Genomic DNA, 18,363 nt, shown 5'->3' with positions numbered 1-18,363 from the left:
CAGGGTTTCAAAAAAAACCAAAAAAGCAAGAAGGGGAGCCTCCCGAGGATCGCTGCCTGAGTTGTCCGCTGGCCTGCACACCTGTGCACAACCCCCTCACAAGCTGGACTGGCATATATTTTTTAAATGGGGCAGGGGTGGCTTAGCAGTGAAGATCACTGGTTGCTTCTCCAAAGGATCTGGGTTCAGTTCTCTCCCTCACAAGGCAGTTCATGACAGTCTGTAACCATGGACACCAGGCACACAATCAGTACACAGACACAGTGCAGGCACATAATTTAAGACAAATTTAATTTAGGATCTGGAAAAACTGGCACAAAGGTTAAAAGCACATAATATTCTCAGGGGATCCTAGTTCAACCCCCAGCACCTGGGTGCTCACACCTGCCTAGACCTGCGTTAGATCTTACGCCTCTGGCCTCCTTGGGTGTCTACACTCATGCACACGCATACATACTTAAAAATAAAAGAATTCATAGGCTCAGTGTGGTGGCACATGTCATTAACACCAACACTGAGAAACAGACACACTGATCTCTGTGAGCTTGAGGCCAGCCTGGTCTACACAGTGAACTTCAGCCAGCCAAGGACACATACACATGAGAGTGTCCCCCCAAAAAAATGTACAGCTGGGCAGCAGTGGTGTACACCATTAATCCCAGCACAGGCAGGGGCAGGCGGATCTCTGTGAGTTTGAGGCCAGCCTTGTCTACAAAGCGAGTTCCAGGAGAGCCAGGGCTACACAAAGAAACCCTGTCTTGAAAACCCAAAATTAAAGGAAGAGGGAGGGAAAGGAAGAGAGAGAACTTGTCTCAGATAAGCTGGAAGCTGAGCATTGTCACCCAAGGTTGTCCTCTGGCCTACACACATACATACGCAAACATTTTTTTTTTTCAAGTCTGACCCTGGGCTAGTAGCACATGCCTATAATTCCAGTATTTAGGAAGCTGAGGCAGGAGGATTGTTACAAATGTTAAGGCCAGACTGATGTACATATGGTACAAAATCCTGTCTCAAAAAAAAAAAAAAAAATCAACTCTCCCCAAACGCAAACGCTTAGAGCCATACACACTGTGGACAAAGGATACACAGCCTGTGTTAAGGCACAGAGAAGATCTCTGCTGTTATTAGTGAGCTGAAGCAGCTTTATGAGGTAAGAAAGTTGGTGAAATAGCATCTATCAAATGCAGAAATCAAACACTGCAATACCATGATGAAAACCTTGTCATTTAATTAGTTTTGCCACAAAAAGCATTAATCTTGGCTACCTACCCACTGCCCTCCTCCACACAACCATCTGCCTTCATGTGCACACAGCGCAGGGACCCAGACATGCACCTCCCCACAAGACTCATGGGAAGGAATGACATTAAATGGACTCAGCCTCCTCCACACAGAATGAAGAGGATGAATAAAAACATTTCATAAAGACTTTTGGAGCCCTTATCTTGGGTGGAAGAAGGGCAGAGATGGGCGGGGCATGGTGAGGTCTCCAGATCTCTTAGAGATCAGAATCCACCTGAGGAGCACAAAGCCCATGGATCACCCAGGAGGGAGCTATGCCTAAGGGACTGGGATTGGCTGATAGTTTTCTCAAGTGTACTCATGATGGTAAGGGAAACTAAAAGTCCTTTCTCCTCCTTCCCCCTCTCTAGTTCCAGATAGTGGGCGTGGAGCTTCTGAGGGAACAGACTCAGTTCTCCCAGGAGTCCATCGACTCCCCAAGCTTCCGGCAGGGAGTTCTGAGGGGGCCGTGTTCCCAGGCGCCGCCTGTCTGTCCCCATGCTCAGAGCTGCTTGTCTCCACCTGTGAGCACCAGGGCCTGCAGGATGTCAGACAGCGACACGATGCCCTTCACCACGTCGTTCTCGTCCACCACGACCAGCCGGTGAACCTGGCAGGGAGCATCGAGGAGTATTCGTGCCCTCCCCACTGGGGGCGTCAGGCTGGTGGAGGGGGGGGCAGAGGGGCGGCCTTCCTACCTCCGCTTCCACCAGCCTGTTGATAATGGCTTCCAGAGTCTCGTTCAGGTAGCACTTGAGGACACCCTCGAAGTAGTGCGAGCGATGCTGCAGAGCTTTCGTCACAGACACGTCTAGGTTGTTGTAGGTCTTTTCCGCTGCCAGATTCTGGAGGTGGGGGGCAGGCTTGAAAGGGAGCCGGTTCCCAGACCGTGGACCAACCCAAGCTCAGAAGAGGGGTGGGGGGCTCCTCAGCCCTGCTGCAAGCCTCAGCCAGCTCAGCCAGCTGCCCCTCAGGCAGTATTCAAAGTGCGGAGGCGTCCAGCACCCCTCCCCCTCCCCCAGCCCCTCCACTGTCACTCACGATCACATCAAACTTGGAGTAGATGTCCACCACGCGCCCTGGGAAGACACAGGCAGCTCAGAAGAGGTTGGTAGCCAGAGCTCTCAGTACCCACACGACTACCTTCCAGGCCGAGCTGAGGGGACAGCAGCTTTTCCCAGAGACACCTGACCCTAGAACCCTCCCTCTTTTTTCCCCAGTCTCCCACCTTTCTCATCCACCACAGGCAAGGCCGAGACTCGGTGCTGCACGAAGATGCCTAGAGCCACATACACAGGCGTAGTAGTGCGGACCATCGCTATATTGGCATAGGTGCCGATCTGTAGCTCTTCCAGAGACTTAGACATGAATTCTGGCTTGGGGAACTCGGTGATCTGAGGAAAGAATCATCAGCTTTCGGGGCTTCCGGGGCACAGTGTGAAGTGCTAGGTTCAATCCCCAAGAACACTGCTTGACTTTTAAGGCCCTCAAGCCTCAGGGAAATGCCTCCAACCCAACATGGGAGTGGAAGACCTGGGTTCACGTGGACTTACAAACAGCTTGAGGAACTTGAGGATGCGCTTGTGAGTGAGAATGTACAAGGTGTTGCCTGACTCGGGGTCAATAACTGGAAGTCTGTGGATCTTGTTTCGAATCAATGAAGAGACAGCATCAAACAAGCTGTGAAAAGGTAGAAGGTCACAGTTAGGTTCCACAGGGCTAATAGTCAAGTTGCTCAGCTTCTCCGGGTGTGCTTACAGACAGGAAAACTCATGGTCGGGGTGGGGCAGTGCTCGGACAGAGCTGTGCATGTGTGTGGCTGGTGTGGTGATGTACTTGTGCTGCCAGCGTAGGAACAAGAGTCATAAGCTCAGGCCAGCCTGAGCTCTGTTGCAAGATCAAGGCCAGGCGTGGCTATGTGTGCACCAGGAGGAGACTTCCCTCTTTCCCGACCCTGCCTCTGAGTCTCCAGGTGTTTAGGGACAGACACAGCCCTCACCTGGCATTTGGGGAAATGCACACAAGCGGCTTAAAGGAGTCCTGCAGGTACACCTCTAAAGAGAAAAGGGGTAGTCACAAAAAGCTGCCAAACAAACTCGTTTCCCAGGACACTCTCCCTGCCTTGTCTCCCGCAACCTCCAATTCTCTATGTACCTCTCCAAGTCTCTATCTTGTGCTCCTCCAGTTCGTAGATCTGTACCTAGAGGCAGAAGCACACATCTGACCCTGCTCTCGCTTCTCCGGGGGAAAGCAGGCAGGGTGGCCCCAGACGCAGGGCGAGGGTGTGGCTCTGTCTGGAGGCCAGGTTTCTTACCAGGGCTGACTTGTAGTAGCGGTGGAGGATGTTGATGAAGTCGGTGATGGTCAGCATGCCTAGAACACAAGAGCCCTTGGCATCACCCAAAGCTCTCCCTGGTCGGCAAAAAGATGCCAAGAAGCGTGTTCCAGAGACTGCTGCTTACCCACAAAGCTCTGCTTCTTACTGTCCCACAAGGGGGCAGCTCGAACACCGTTAGTCACCAGGGCAAAGAAGGCTTTCTTTACCTGTGGCCAAAAGAGTGTTATCCTAAGGAGTTCACAGAAGGCCCAGCTGTGGGAAAAAGCGGGGTTGGCGTGTAGGGGCGTGTAAAGCGTGCTGGCAGGCACTGACAGGAATGGAGAAGGGGGAAGGGCTCTACCCACCTGCAGGGACGTATCAAACACAACCAGCTTGGAACTTGTGGGAATCAGGTCATAGCAGCGATGAGACTTCATGAAGGAGGTATACACACTATTATTCGATTCCGGGGTCTCTGCACGGGGTGGAAAAGTTGGTGCATTTCTCTTATGTAAGAACTCACAATCAGAAGGGTTCTAGTTTCTCACCCCCACTCCCGAAACGGTTTCTCTGTGTAGCCCTGGCTGTCCTGGAACTCACTCTGGAGACCAGGCTGGCCTCCAACTCGAAGATACCCACCTGCTTCTGCCTCCCGAGTGCTGGGATCAAAGGCGTGCATCATTACCACCCACCAGTTTCTCAACTCTTAAAGAGATTTTTGTCTTTATTGCTTCCTGTCTTTTCATAAGAGTTTTTCCTTCTATTTAGTCAGATTTTCATTTTTTTCTCAATGAAGGTGAAATTAAATTTGTTGAAGACCTGCAGGTGCAAAACTCGTGGCTCAGGCCATTTCCAACAATACTACATGCTCAGTCGACATGGCCAGACACTCAGGTCACCTGTGAGTCAGAAGGCCAATGGGAGAGCCCAGCGAGGTTTTCCTCCGCTCTTCTCACTTTATGCATCTTATTTTTTTGTTTTTTTAGTAATTATATGTTTTTTAAAAAATTTAAATAACTTCCTTCTTTTTGTGTGTGTACGAGCATTTTACTTATAGGTCTGTGCATGTGTGTGCCTGGTGCTTGCTCAGGCCAGAAGAGGGTGTGGGAGCCGAGGGTGTGGGAGCCCCGGAGTTACTGGCCATTGTGAGCCAGTGGTCTTACGGGGAGCCCCTTCATTTGCTTGAGATAGAATCTTGCCACCTAGCCAGGCAGGCCTCAGGCTTGTGATCTTACCGCCTTCACGTCCCAAGGGTTGGGATGGCAGGCGCGCAGCACACGCCTGGCAGTCTCTTTCACTGCTTGCCCAGGGTTGCTGGAAAGGCGGTCCTCCACAGTCAGACTCTACATGGCACATGTACTGTAGTGCACACCTAAAAATACTGCGCAATCCAATCCCACCCCCACCCCATTTCCCCCAATTCTTCAAGACAGGGCCTCTCTATGTAACCAGGGCTGTCCTGGAACTACCTATGGAAACCAGGCTGGCCTCGAATTCAGAGACTCACCTGCCCCTGTCTCCCAAGCACACCCAGCTCTGCATCTCTGAATTCTTCCTGAACCGTTAAGTAAGCGCTATCCTAGTGTTTTAGGCAAGAAGCTCCGCAGAGCAGTTAAAGGAACGGTTCAGGGTCATGTCCCTAGTCCTAACTAGTTCTGTACCAGCATCCCAGCTGATTTTAAAATCCGATTTCTAGCTGGGCACTGGTGGCCTTCAGTCCCAGCACTCAAGAGGGAGAGGAGAGGAAAGCAAATCTCTGAGTTCAAGGCCAGCCTACTCTATAAAGCCTGGTCTAGGACAGCCAGGGCTACACAGAGAAACCCTGTCTCTAAAACACTTTGTTTTCTAATATTTTTTTCTTCTCTCAGTGCTAGAGACCAAACCGAGGGCCTTGTTACGCTAGGTAGACGCTGCACCACTAGCTGTCTTCCCAGCCCTTGATGTCAGGAATGGGCAGGTTCTCGGTGGGCAGTCCTGAACTGTGTGGAGCTGGGACCTGGTCTCAGCCTCTCTAGTGATGGATGACAGGCAACCATCACTGCACGTAGCTCCACCAAACTCTTATGTAGCCAAGAACCATCTTGACCTGGCCTTCCTGCCTCTCCCACAGGCATGGAAAAACATACCTACCTATCAGAGAGAGTCTTTCTTGAAAGGCTTTAACAGTGCTTTTTTTTTTTTTTTTTGGTCTTTAAACATTTTTTCATTTTTATTTATGTGTACGGGTGTTTTGCTCGGAGGATATATGTCTCAATACCATAAGCCTACCTGGTGCTCTCACAGGCCAAAAGAGAGTATCAACCCCCTAGGACTGGAGCTACAGGTGGTTGTGAGCCAACACACACGAGGGCTGGGAATTGAACCTGGGCCCTCTAAGAGAGCAGCCTGTGCTCTTACCACTGAACAGTCACTCCAGCCAGTGCGGGCTTTTCTTTCTTTTTTTACGTCAGGGCCTCACTGTGCGGACCATGCTAGTCTCGCCTCTGAGAGCTGGGATCATAGGTGGCGCCCTCACACAACACTGTTCTTCCTGTGTCGTCGGATGACACGCTTACACTGCAGCTTTCTGACTTAATTTCACTTGCAATTTTTTTAAGCATTTATTTATTTATCATGTATACAGTGTTCTGCCTGCATGTGCGCCTGCACACCAGAAGAGGGCAGCAGATCTCACTATAGATGGTTGTGAGCCACCATGTGGTTGCTGGGAATTGAACTCAGGACCTCTGGAGGAGCAAGCGGTGCTCTTAACCTCTGAGCCTTCTCTCCATCTTCTCACTTTCAATTATTATCATTCCTGACGAAGACAAGAATGTTTTAGTTCTCTTCCCAAACTAACACTAACAAGTACCTCCCATTTTGCAGGCCCCACCTTCTAGGAGTTGAACCCTAATGCTGGTTACCATTTCAACCACGTTGACTAAATGTATCAGAGCTAAGTTAAATAAGAACAATTTTCTTCAGCTGGAGAGATGGTTAGTGGTTAAGGCCACATATTGCGCTACCAGAGATCCCAGTAATGACATGAGATGGCTCAGAAGCACCTGTAACTCCAGCTCCAAGGGCATCAAGGCACCTCTGGCCTCGGTTGCCACCTGCACTCCAACGTATACAAACACACGCGCACACACACACACACATGACTGAAAACATTAAAGACAAATTTAAAAAAGAAACATTTTCTTTCTTTGACACTTTCTATCATCTCTGGAGTTAACCATGGTCTTATTCTTGGTTTAAATTTTCTATATATAGTACTCACAACTGATTCAATCCCCAGAGCCTACCAATTATGTGAATCCCAGGAAATTCCGAATTCAGAGTACCAAAAGATGTCTCTCTTTGACTTCTCTTGAGGTCTTCTGACCTGCCACCTTGGGCTTTCCTTCACACCTCCCTTTGTGGACTCTTGTTTTTGTCCGGGGTTTTAATAAGACAGATCTAGTAACTTCCTGAGGAAGGTCCAGTATGAAGTAAAAGCTTTTTACAATCTCACAGCTTGTAGGTATCTGTTCTTCCCTCACCCTTCTCTGATGGAGAATTTGGCTGGGATTCTCTTTCCTGCAGCTGAAGGCACTGCTCCATCGCCTGTGAGCTACCACACCGCCGTTGTTTCTGATTCTTGTGTGAGCTGTTTTTCCTCTTTGCAAACTCAGAGGCCCTTCTCTTTGAAATCTGCTTATCTCTGGGTGGATTGGGTTTGTGTCTGTGCTGAAAAGCCAGTGCGTTTTCTTCCAATAGGTAAAGGAATGTTTTCAGCTCCGGGAATGCTGTGAAGTGCATACCCTGACTGCATCCTTCCCTCTGTCGTGCCATTTTTCTCTTTCTGTGACTCTTATGACTGAGACACGACGATTTCTACACTGATCCTTTCAGGTCTTTTCAAGGCAGGGTCTCTCTGTGTAACCTTTACTGTCCTGGAGCTTGCTATGAAGACCAGACTGACCTCAAACTCAGAGATCCTCCTGCCTCTGCCTCCCAAGTGCTGGAATTAAAGGTGTGCACTACCACATGGAACAAAATTTGTTCTTTTACCTGAACATATTAATTATCAGAAGCTTTTGTTCCCTGTATGTTAACTTTCCCTCCAGTTGCCCTTTTCTGCTTATTTCCTTATGGGACAGGGGACAGTTTGGATCACCTTTTTAAGGCTTTCTTTAGATGTCTGTTAGTCCTTGTTCAAAACAGGATTCAGGGACCAGGGCAGTGGTTCAGTAAAGTGAGGGAGGCGTCTGACTGGAGACACCTGGCATCAAGTATAGGCCCCTCTCACCCTGGCACACACACAGAGAAACAGGATTCAAATTCTAGTTTTGCTTGTTTTGTCTACAGCGTATCCTAAGTGGAAAACTTGCACGCTGACTAGAGCTCTAAAGGCATAATTGAGGCTTGCTGACAGTGAACCATTTTGAGAACATCCGGTGTTTGCAATCGAAGGTCTTGCCTTCGAGGGCAGCCTAATGACTCTTCAGTTCTGAACCTAGAAGACTTGAAGTCTTTTCTGCTAATATTCTGGAAGTGGAATAGGGGAGGCTCAGGGTTCAGCACAGCTTACTTCGGGCTCTGTCTTTCACACCCACTGCCTTGGCCCGGTGGAGGGGACGGTAGTGTGCAACGAGACAGCCCGTCCTGGGATGCTTGCTTCATATGCTTTCAAGCTTTCTTAACTGTTGACCACACTGCGCCATGCACACAACAGCTAAGTCACGTGACTATCTCCCAAGTGCTTCCCAGCTCCAGCTTCCAAACTCCAGTCTCCTCTCCTGTTCTTATTTTTGTGATTCGTTCTTTAGGATGGGCAAGTGTACATGCATGTGAACACGTATATACACGTGTGGGGACAACCAGGGGGTTGGTTCCACCTCCCCTGAGCTCTGGATGACAAACTCTGGGATCCAGGCCTCCAAGGCAAGCAACTTGTCAAGGCTGAGACATCTTACTCAGTTCAGGATTTTTATTTTTATTTTATGTTCATGGGTGTTTTGCTTGAGTCTATTCTGCACATGTAGTGCCTGTGGAGGCCAGAAGAGGGCACCCGATCCCCTGAAACTGGAGTTACACGCAGGACAGTTGTGAGCGGCCTTAAGGGTACCAGGAATGGAAGCCTCCAGAAGAGCAACCAGTGCTCTCAATGGTGAGCCATCTCTGAGCCTTTCTTCTGTCCGTCACAGAAAGGCTGAAGGTGGATGGCGGCACTCAGTCTACCACATTAACTGCAAGACTGCTGTCATTTTCAAACAGGAAACCCCAACTTGCTTTAGAGACCACAGGAAGACACACTGCACCGGGTTGGAGGCTATCATTTTAAGCCAGAGGCTCACACATGTAATGAATTTGGATTTCCCAGTTTTAAAAATAATTTAAATCAGTCTCCTAACTTAAAACTCTACAGATTTACATAAAAATCCAGATTCTCAGTTTCTTTACAAAATGAGATCTGGCAAAAACAGGTCTTAATTGAGCAGATTTAGTTGTTGTATCCTCTTAAGTGGGACACAAGATTTTAAGTTGTTAACATCTCATGCTTAGTCTACCTCATCTACTGGATCCAACAACTGCCTCAGAGCTGCCGCAGATACCCGATGGGCACGGATATCATGTGCAATGTTCAATTATGAAAAGTCACGGCTGGGTATCTCAATAGTGTAACATGTAACATCAATTGTTGGCTTGCTTTGGCGGTGTGACCGAGAACGGCCCCCGACATTCATACATTCGTGTCTGAAGCTTAGGGAGTGGCACTGGGAGTGACATATTACTGCTGAGGAGGCGTGGCCTCGCTGGCAGAAGTGTGTCACTGGGAGTGGACTTCAGGTTTCAAATGCCCAAGCCCAGCGTCTCTCTTCCTGCTGCCTGGCCATCAGGGTATAGAACTCTTTGGCTCCTTCTCCAGCACCATGTCCACCCATGTACAGCTATAATCCCCATCATGACAATAATGGACTAAACGTCTGAACTGTGAGCCAGCCCCAATTAAATGCTTTCCTTTATAAAAGCTGCCGTGGCCATGGTGTCTCTTCACAGCAATAAAACCCTATCTAAGACACAGGGTTTCTCTGTATAGCCCTGGCTGTCCTGGAACTCCCTCTGTGACCAGGCTGGCCTTGAACTCACAGATACCTACCTGCCTCTGTCTCCTGACTGCTAGATCACTTTTTTTTATACTTAAAACAATTTTTTTTACACATGTTTTGCCTGCATGTATGTCTATGTACCATGTATGTGCTGGTGCCTGTGGAGGCCAAAAGAGAGTACTGAATCCTTGGGAACTGGAATTATAGATGTTTGTGAGCCACCACGTGGGTGCTGGGAACTGAACTCAGGTCTTCTGTAAGAACAAGAAGTTTTCTTAACCCCTAAGTCATCTCTCATCCTTGGTTTAAAACAAGAATCAAAAGTGCGAGGACTGGAGTGGGAGTTCTAGAACTCACATAAAACCTGAGCCTGCACGGCCTGTAATCTCAACACTCAGGAGGCAAAGATGGATCCCAGACAGGTCAGAACTAGCGAGAGGTCCAGCTCAATAAACTAAGAGGAAGGAAGGGGCTGGAAAGATGGCTCAGAGGTTAAGAACGTTTGCTGTTCTTCCAAAGGTCCTGAGTTCAATTCCCAGCAACCACATGGTGGCTCATAACCAGCTATAGTAAGATCTGGTGTGCAGGCAGAATGTTGTATAAGTAATAAATAAACCTTAAAAAAAAAAAAAAACAAAAACTAAGAGGAAGGAAGGAAAGTGATGGATCAAGAAAGACACTCAACATCAAGTTTGACTTTCCACATGCACACACATGTACACGGAAAAACAGGGTTCAAATACTACACTCAGAGTCACAGAAACACAAAAACTTAAAAAAGAGGTAGTGTGGTATCAAAAAAAAAAAATCTGAGAATGTATTATTAAGACTTTTAACTGGATGTGGTAGCGTACACCTTTAATCGCTTGGGAGGCAGAGGAAGGGGATCTCTGCGAGTTCGAAGCCAGCCAGATCTATAGAACAATACAGGGCAGCCGCGGCTCCACGGAGAAATCCTGTCTAGAAAAAACAAAACAAAAACAAAAACAAAAACCACACCCAAAACCAAACAAAAAAGGGGCTCAAACTGTCCCCCTATACCAAATGTAAATACATCAAACATAGTATACGGAAACAAACAAAGAAGGGCAATGGAGGGAAAGTCAACATATAGGGGGAAAAACCTTGATAGCAATGTAATATACTCAAGTAAAAGAACATTTCATGGGCTGGAAAGATGGCTCAGAGATTAAGAGCACTGGCTGTTCTTCCAAAGGTCCTAATTTCAATTCCCAGCAACCAATTGGCAGCTCACAACCATCTATAGTGAGATCTGGTGCTCCCTTTTGGCGTGCAGGCATACATGCAGATAGAACACTGTATAAAAATGAAACCTTAAAAAAAAAAAAAGGAACATTTCATAAGGAAAACAGGTATAAAACATACTTTTTTTTTTTTAAAATAAAAAAGGGAATTCAGGGGCTGGAGAGATGGCTCAGAAGAGCTGTCCCTCTAGGGATCCTGGGTCCACTCCTCAGCATGGACATGGTGCTTCACAAATGCCTGTGAACTCTAGTCTTAAGGGGTCCAACACCCTCTCTTCTGGCCTCCACAGGGACCATGAACACATGTGGTTGACAGACATACATTGAAACCAAACACCCACACACATAAGTAAACAAATGTTTTTTAAATTTGTAAGGGGGTGCTAGAGAGATGGTTCAGCAGTTAAGAGCACTGCCTGCTCTTCCAGAGGTCCTGAGTTCAATCCCCAGAAACTACATGGTGGCTCACAATCATCTATAATGTGATCTGGTGCCCGATTCTGGCATGCAGGTCTACATAAAATAAATAGCTAAAAGAAGAAAAACTAAAACAAAACAATTAACTAAAAAAACAACTTCTTTTAAAAAAAATTTGTAAGGGGGATTTTCAGGTTGCAGTGTAGCTCAGGAGTTAGGATACTTGCCTAGTAAGCACAAAGTACTGGGCTCAATTCCCAGCCCTGGGGGGGAAAAAATGGGCCCAGTTGTACTCAGGGGGTATATGAGATGATCAGAAGTTCAAAGTCATCTCCAGCTACGGTCTTAGGGTTACTGTCACTGTGATGAGACAGCATGACCAAAACAACTTGGTTTGGAAAGGGTTTGTTTATCCGGCTTACCTATGCTCAATCACAGTCCTCTGAGGAAAACTGAGGCAGGAACTCAGATTGGGAGAAAACCCAGAGCCGAGAGCTGCTGGATGCCATGGAGGGCGCTCCTTACTGGCTTGCTCAGCCTGCTTTCTCACAGAACCTGAGACCACCAGCCCAAGGATGCACCATCCACAACGGTTTGGGCCCGCCCCCATCAGTCACTAATTAAGGAAATGCCCTACCGGCCTCCTCAGCCTGATCTTCTGGAGGCATTTTCTCAGTTAAGGCTCCTCTCTCCTCTCACAAGACTCCAGCCTGTGTCACACTCACAAAACTATTCAGCACAGCCACAAATCAAATTTAAGTTCAGCCTGGTCTGGGTTACAGGAGCTGAATGAATGGATGGACAGATGGAAGGATGGCTGAATGGATAGATAAATAAATAAATAAATGAATAAATACACCCGAAGATACCTGGAAGGCTCAGAGGCAGGAGCTCTCCCTGAAGCTGGGGCTCATATTTTTTCCACTACAGCCAGCAAGCCCCAGTGCCCCTTCTGTCTCTGTGCCCCTTGGAGCTTGGGCTAGAGATGTGTGGGTCACCTGGCTGGTTACAGGACTATGGGATCTGAGTTCCAGTCCTCAGGAGGATAGGAAGTGGTCTGAACACACTGAGCCATCTCTCCAGCCCCGCTGTATGATCTCCTGAAATTTATACTCAGTCTCTAGTCCAATCAGCTGGGAAAGTGTACATCTTAGTGCAATAAACATCATAGGTCTCAGGAAAAATGAGAGTGCTCCTGGGCAAACCCATTCCCAGAGAGGCAGCCAACTGATTCCTTCATTCGTCTGTGGTGCTGGGCTTGAACCTAAGGCCTCACATACGCTAGGCAGGTGAGTGCTCTACCACTAAACTACACCCCTAGAAGCCCTGCCTCTTTCCCTAGGAGAACCCCAGGAGACTTAAAATTGCCACTGAAGACAGGGTCAGGCTGTGGCTTCCACGTTCAGGTTCCTGACTTCATGGGAAACGTACCTTGGAAGTGCTCATTCTCCAGAGCTGGGACACTCTCCACAGCAACCTGGAGGGCAAGAGAAGCACAGTTACTTTTCCCCAGACTCCATCTCAGCCCCACACTAGAAAAAGAGAAGGCGGCTTTGGAAGACTCATTGGGGACATCTTCATGAATCTGAAGCCAGGCCAGCCTGGGCTATAGAAGCAAAACTCCACCTCAAAAAGACCAAAAAAAAAAAAAAAAAAAAAAAGCTGGTATGGCTTAGAGAATGTGTGAGGTACTAGGCTCGATTCCTGGTATTATTTAAAAAAAGGGGTGGGGTGGGGGCTGAAGGGCTGATGAACTAATGACTCCTCTTAGAAAGTACAGCAAGACTCTTCAAGCACTATCCTTTCAGCTGAGTGAGCGCTACTCAACACTTCGGAGGATAAAAAAGGGAGCCTCAGGCTTGACACAAGCCTTCGCTAGACAACAGGTTTGAGGTTAGCCTGGGCTACATGAGACTGCATCAACATCCCCTCAAAAGGAAAGAGAGAGGAAATACTATCTCATTTAGTTCTTTTTTTTTTTTTTTTTTTTTTTAACAACCCTGAGATTAACCCTGTTATTAACAGTAGAAAAAATGAGACTAAAGAGTCAGGTGACCTGTCCAAGCTCACAGGGCTGCTAAAAGGTGGAGCAGGGATGTGAACTATCCGTCTGGTTCCGAAGCTCAGGCTCTTATACAACACAATGCCTAATAAACTATTAGGTGGGTTTTTGTTGGTTGGCTGGCTGGCTGGCTGGCTGGTTATTTAAGGTAGTGTTTCAGCAATGTAGACTATGCCGGGCTTAAAATCCTCTTCCCTGAGCCTCACTAGCGTCAGGACTAGAGGCTGGTTGGTTATTTAAGGTAGTGTTTCAGCAATGTAGACTATGCCAGGCTTAAAATCCTCTTCCCTGAGCCTCACTAGCGTCAGGACTAGAGGTGTGTACTGCATCGCAATCCAAAGCGTCCAGTCTAGAAGGAGCTGTGGTGGGGCATGGATAGAACCTCAGCACAGGTTACATCCAAGTAGAGGCGGGGGCAAGGCAGAGATAGGGGACTGGAACAAGTGTGAGGCCAGCCTGGTCTACACAGTAAAGATTCTGTCTCAAAAACCAAAACAAGAGCTAAGACTAGAATATCTGAACTTATGGTTGCTGCCAAAAGGTTCTCCCAGATCTACTTTATTAAAACAAGAACACAGATGGTGGGGATTGCACACCTGGGATCTCAGCACTATGAAGGCAGAAGCAGAGGATTACAAATCCCAGGCCAGTGGGGTCTGTTTATGAACTTGAGGCAAGTCTCGAACCCACATAAATTCCCTAGATAATACCGCTTTTTCCAAAGACTCGCAAACATAGCTGTGGCACCAGAATCACGGCCGCACCTCTCAGAGAGGGAATGTCTGGGAAGATGCGAGCAGCAGACCGTCGCACCCAAACAAGCAAACCATCTGCACCTGGGGAGTGTGAGTTCTCGCAGCACCCTTGGGACTCAAAGGGATGCTTGTAGAGCTGCCCAGTTTCCTCTCCTGAGAAAACCGGAGATTAAAGGGCTCTTACACGGACAAGCAGCCACAGAGCTCTCTCAGTAGAACATTCGGAAACCATATTGCTATCTAGGAACTCAGAGGAATCACGAAAAGGCTTGTCTACTGTCATCCACCCTTCGGCTCCACCTGCTCTGGGTGATGTCCCTTACATAAACTTGACAATTATTTCACCTTCATAGCTTACGTAGTGGCAATCTCGGAAGGCCTTGAGTTGAACCTGAGAACTACAGTGGCTGGCAAACAGGGTCAACTGGGCAAGACGGCCCCAGCGCTCCCTCCAGTGCAGTGTGGTGGGTGACTAGCTCTCCCCTCTTTCCTCTGGGCTTGATAAAACTATCAGCCTGGCCCAGCATATTTGGCAAGGCTATCAAAAACAGCCCCATTCTTAAAACCCAAGAGGGCTTTTCCACATGAAGACGCACACTCGGCATGGCAGTTCTCAGGCTTTACACAAAAGCTACTTCCGAGGCCCGGTCTCACAACACGCATCACACTTCGCTACAGTGACTCTGTGTGTTATCTCCAGAAACAGATTATAAATTCCTAGAAGTCTTCAACTACCTTATACTTCGTATGTGTCTCCTAGCATGGAGCACTGTACATAATTTAGAGTTTAAAAATATTCTCTAATAATGATATAAAGAGATATGAACAGAGACCTAAAACTGAGAGAAGGTGTCCAGCTAGAGATATCAGCATACGAGTCAGGCTCGGAGCTGGTTCCTTTTCCACTGCTGTGGTAAAAACACTCTGATAAAAAGCAATGTGCAGTCTAGGGGAGGACAGTTCCAGGGCACCGCCCATCACTGTGGGGAGGTCAGGCGGCAGAAGCGTCAGGCCACTGAAACGTATCCACAGTCAAGAGCAGAGAGAAATGAATGCATGTTTTCGGCTCCACTCTTACTCAGTTTAGGGCTGTGTACCTAGAGTATGCTGCTGCTCATGGCGGGCTGGCTATTCCCCAAATCATTTAACTAAGACCGTATGCCACAGACACGCCCACAGACAACCCAGTACAGACAGAGGACCCCTCATGAGACTCTCTTCCCAAGTCGACAAAGCTAACCATCACACGAACAATTAAATGTGACTTTATCTTTCTGCCTGTTTCTCCACAACTGGGCGAATTACGGCCACCCCCCCTCATCTTTTAGTAAAATGAGACTGAGAGCCCTGTGCAGTGGTGCAGGACTATAATCCCAATGCTCAGGAGGTGGGTTCAAGGATTAGGAGTTCAAGACCAGCCTCAGCTACAGAGTGAATTCAAGGTTAGCCTGTGCTATTCTTAGATCCTGACTCAAAACAACAATAAAACACCCAAAACAGAACATCTTAGGGAACCAAGAGTATCCCACTGTACTACACAAGTAGAAAATACTACTAGAGACAGAGGCTAGATCAAACACTAAGACAAAATTGCTTTCCAAACTCATCTATCTTTCCAGGTGTGTCCCAGCCATTCGATACAGGCTTGCTTTTTATTTTTTTTATTTTTTTATTTTTTATTTTTTCCCTCCCAGTGCTCTTCCCAGTGTCTGGGCAGTTCTACTTTCATTAACATGGAAGGGCTTACGACATTAAAAACGTCCATCTCCTTTCATTTCTCACAACCCTGGCTGAGGCTTGACTCCTCACTCTGCACTGCCTCTAAGCTTTTCTAAATCTTCACAGAATGCACCGGGGTGCCAACGCCACAGTCTTGGGCATCTGGGATAGTCTTCCACTAAGCCAAGACCAAGCTGCACAGTGTTCTCAATAGTAGCCTCCATGTCCCTCATCGACTGCCTCCTTGCTTTGCGCTTTAACCAAGTTCTCTAACCAAAACAGCTCATTTGGAGAAGATTTTCTTCTTCAGCCACATAAAAGTACTTTCCAAGGCTTGCAAGATGGTTCTGCGAGTAAAAGAGATTACCCAACAAGCCTGGTGACCTGAATCTGATCCCCAAATCCACAGTAGGGTAGAAGGGGAAAACCAACTCCAGAAAGCTGCCCACTGTCTCCACATTGGTTCCATGGTACCCGTGCACATTCCTTCACCCAATTTTTCTCTTAACACGCGAGCACACACATGCACAAACAAAAAAACCTCCAAAACCAAAAACCAAAACTTACTTTTGGAAGTGGTTCAATCTATCCACAGAAAACTGTTAAGGATATTCTTAAAAGCACTCACTGCCCTGCGCAAACCTTCCACGGGCTCCCTGATTACAAAAGCCTGGGAGTGATGGCTCATATTCAGAAGATCTGAGCTATCTACTGAGAGACACGGGCTCCCTGATTACAAAAGCCTGAGCTGGGCATGATGGCTCGTACTCAGAAGATCTGGGCTACCTACTGAGACCCTGCCTCAAGAAGAAAAAACAAAGTGTGTATGCGTGCAAATTCTGTATAGCATACAATACTTCCAACTTGGTCTCAGCCAATTTTTCTTACAGCACGACCGAAATTCAAAGTTTCAACATGGACCTATATATACCCTTCAACGGTCTATAATGGCCCCGTGGGCCCAATGTAATTTTTTCCTTTATGCTTTCAGCTTTATCATGATGACAGTACTTAACTATGACCTGCCTTCACGAACACCTCTCCCTCCGCCTCTCATCTCCGCCCCTCTGTAATCTAGTATAAAGCAAAGGGCTAAATTTCTAAATACATATAGAAGTGGTAATACATGATATAGTTTACAAGCATTATAATACAGCCCGGGTGTGGTGGTGCACACCATTAATCCCAGCACTCAGGAGGCAGAGGAAGGCAGATCTCTGTGAGTTCGAGGCCAGCCTGGTCTACAAAGAGTCCAGGAAAGCCAGGATTACACCTGTCTCAAAAAAGCAAAACCAAAAACATTATCATACACTTACAAGTAAAAAAAAAAAAAAAAAAAAAAAAAGCATTGTTTTAAGTTTGATGTAATCCGACTGTGTTTGCTTAAAATGCTCTTTCTCTGTAGAAAATAAAATCCTTGCTTGGATGACCACTTTACCACTGTGTCTGTTTTCTTCTTTGTAAGTTAAAGTATGATACTACTATTCCTCTGCACGGAAAAGTGCGGCACAAAAAATTAGTCTGGGCAAGTACCTGACTCGAAGGAGTAAAAAAAAATGCTAAGATGGAACTCCACAATTATAGAGCAGGAAGCTTGCGCAGTGTAGAAAAAGGCTCCTGTGAAGGAGGCAGGTCAAACAAGTAGCCCATAACCTGTGGCATCTGTAAGAAGTGACGGGATCTGCCGCCCCTGGTCAACGCTGCTCTGCTCTCCAAGACCGAGCTGTCAACAAGCATGCACAGCGTCACTTATCAGGACACGACCTAAACTTGGCCAAGGGACACAGCGGCCTCTTGGATTCCTTCCTTCACGGAAACCTCAATTCTCGGGCTTTCTAAAGGAACGGAACCTAGCTGGATGCAGTACAGTCTTCCAGATGTCCGCGCCAAGAATCACAGTAAACAGCCGCACAAACGGGGTCCTGAAGCTCCCTGCATGCGGGGCTCGCTCACCTAATAGGCAGGATCGCAACCCCACTCATGCAAACTTCTGAAAGGGACTGAGGCACTCACAGGCAGGAGGCCAAATTACCGTGGAGCCCGTGGGCTGCAAGCTCACAGCGGCTCTCTCGGGGTAGCGCGGACCCCAGCAGGGCAGGCACGGGTGTGGCCCCGACTACCGGGGGGCCCGCTGAAACAGAGGAAGGGGAGTCCGGGACTCCCGCGCCAAGCCCGGCCCGGCCCTCCCTGGCTCCTAGCGGGGGTCTCCGACTCCACAGCGCCCCCGCCTCCCCGCGCCACTCACCGACTCCATCGCAAGCGCCCGCCAGTTCCTCGGCTTAGAAAGCTCCCCTGCAGCAGACTCCGCCCCACATCCGGCGCCCACGCCACTTCCGCTACGTCACACCTCGGCCCCAGGGCGGAAGGCGGGGAACCCACCCTTCCGGCTGTGGCTGAGCCTGGCTTGGATAACCTCCCTCCCCCAGGTCTCCAGGACCTCAGTAGCTGGCTAGCGGCGAGGGTCATGGGA

The 18,363-nt window shown here is 48.1% G+C and overlaps 1 protein-coding gene across 2 annotated transcripts; it reads right to left on the bottom strand.

Annotated features, from left to right (window-relative positions):
* Positions 1–1,206: 1,206 nt before the first annotated feature.
* Positions 1,207–18,207, bottom strand: Prkag1 (protein kinase AMP-activated non-catalytic subunit gamma 1). 2 transcript variants are annotated; one of them, XM_055626882.1, is made up of 12 exons: positions 18,139–18,207; positions 12,789–12,834; positions 3,967–4,076; positions 3,747–3,828; positions 3,599–3,657; positions 3,439–3,484; positions 3,284–3,338; positions 2,838–2,964; positions 2,513–2,678; positions 2,326–2,363; positions 1,983–2,129; positions 1,207–1,894 (listed from the first exon to the last, which is right to left on the bottom strand). In XM_055626882.1, exons 1-12 carry the CDS (start codon positions 18,145–18,147, stop codon positions 1,787–1,789), a joined length of 993 nt encoding a protein of 330 aa, XP_055482857.1. In that variant the 5' UTR covers positions 18,148–18,207; the 3' UTR covers positions 1,207–1,786. The 2 variants fall into 2 exon arrangements, with proteins under 2 accessions (XP_055482857.1, XP_055482858.1); XM_055626883.1 differs by lacking the exon at positions 12,789–12,834.
* Between the last annotated feature and the right edge of the window lie 156 nt (positions 18,208–18,363).

The sequence above is a fragment of the Psammomys obesus genome, unplaced genomic scaffold (assembly GCF_907164565.1).
Source record: "Psammomys obesus unplaced genomic scaffold, mPsaObe1.curated_primary_1811, whole genome shotgun sequence".
Taxonomy (NCBI): Eukaryota; Metazoa; Chordata; class Mammalia; order Rodentia; family Muridae; genus Psammomys; species Psammomys obesus.
The sequence above is the reverse complement of the archived record's forward strand: the minus strand, read 5'-3'. Positions and strand labels throughout refer to the sequence as shown.

Excerpts from the sequence above, each read along its gene's own strand:
- Prkag1 (XM_055626882.1), bottom strand. Across the intron at positions 2,679-2,837 it reads TCAAGTTCCTCAAGCTGTTT|ATCACCGAGTTCCCCAAGCC; the intron begins GTAAGTCCACGT and ends TTCTTTCCTCAG. Across the intron at positions 2,130-2,325 it reads ACTCCAAGTTTGATGTGATC|AATCTGGCAGCGGAAAAGAC; the intron begins GTGAGTGACAGT and ends CCCCACCTCCAG.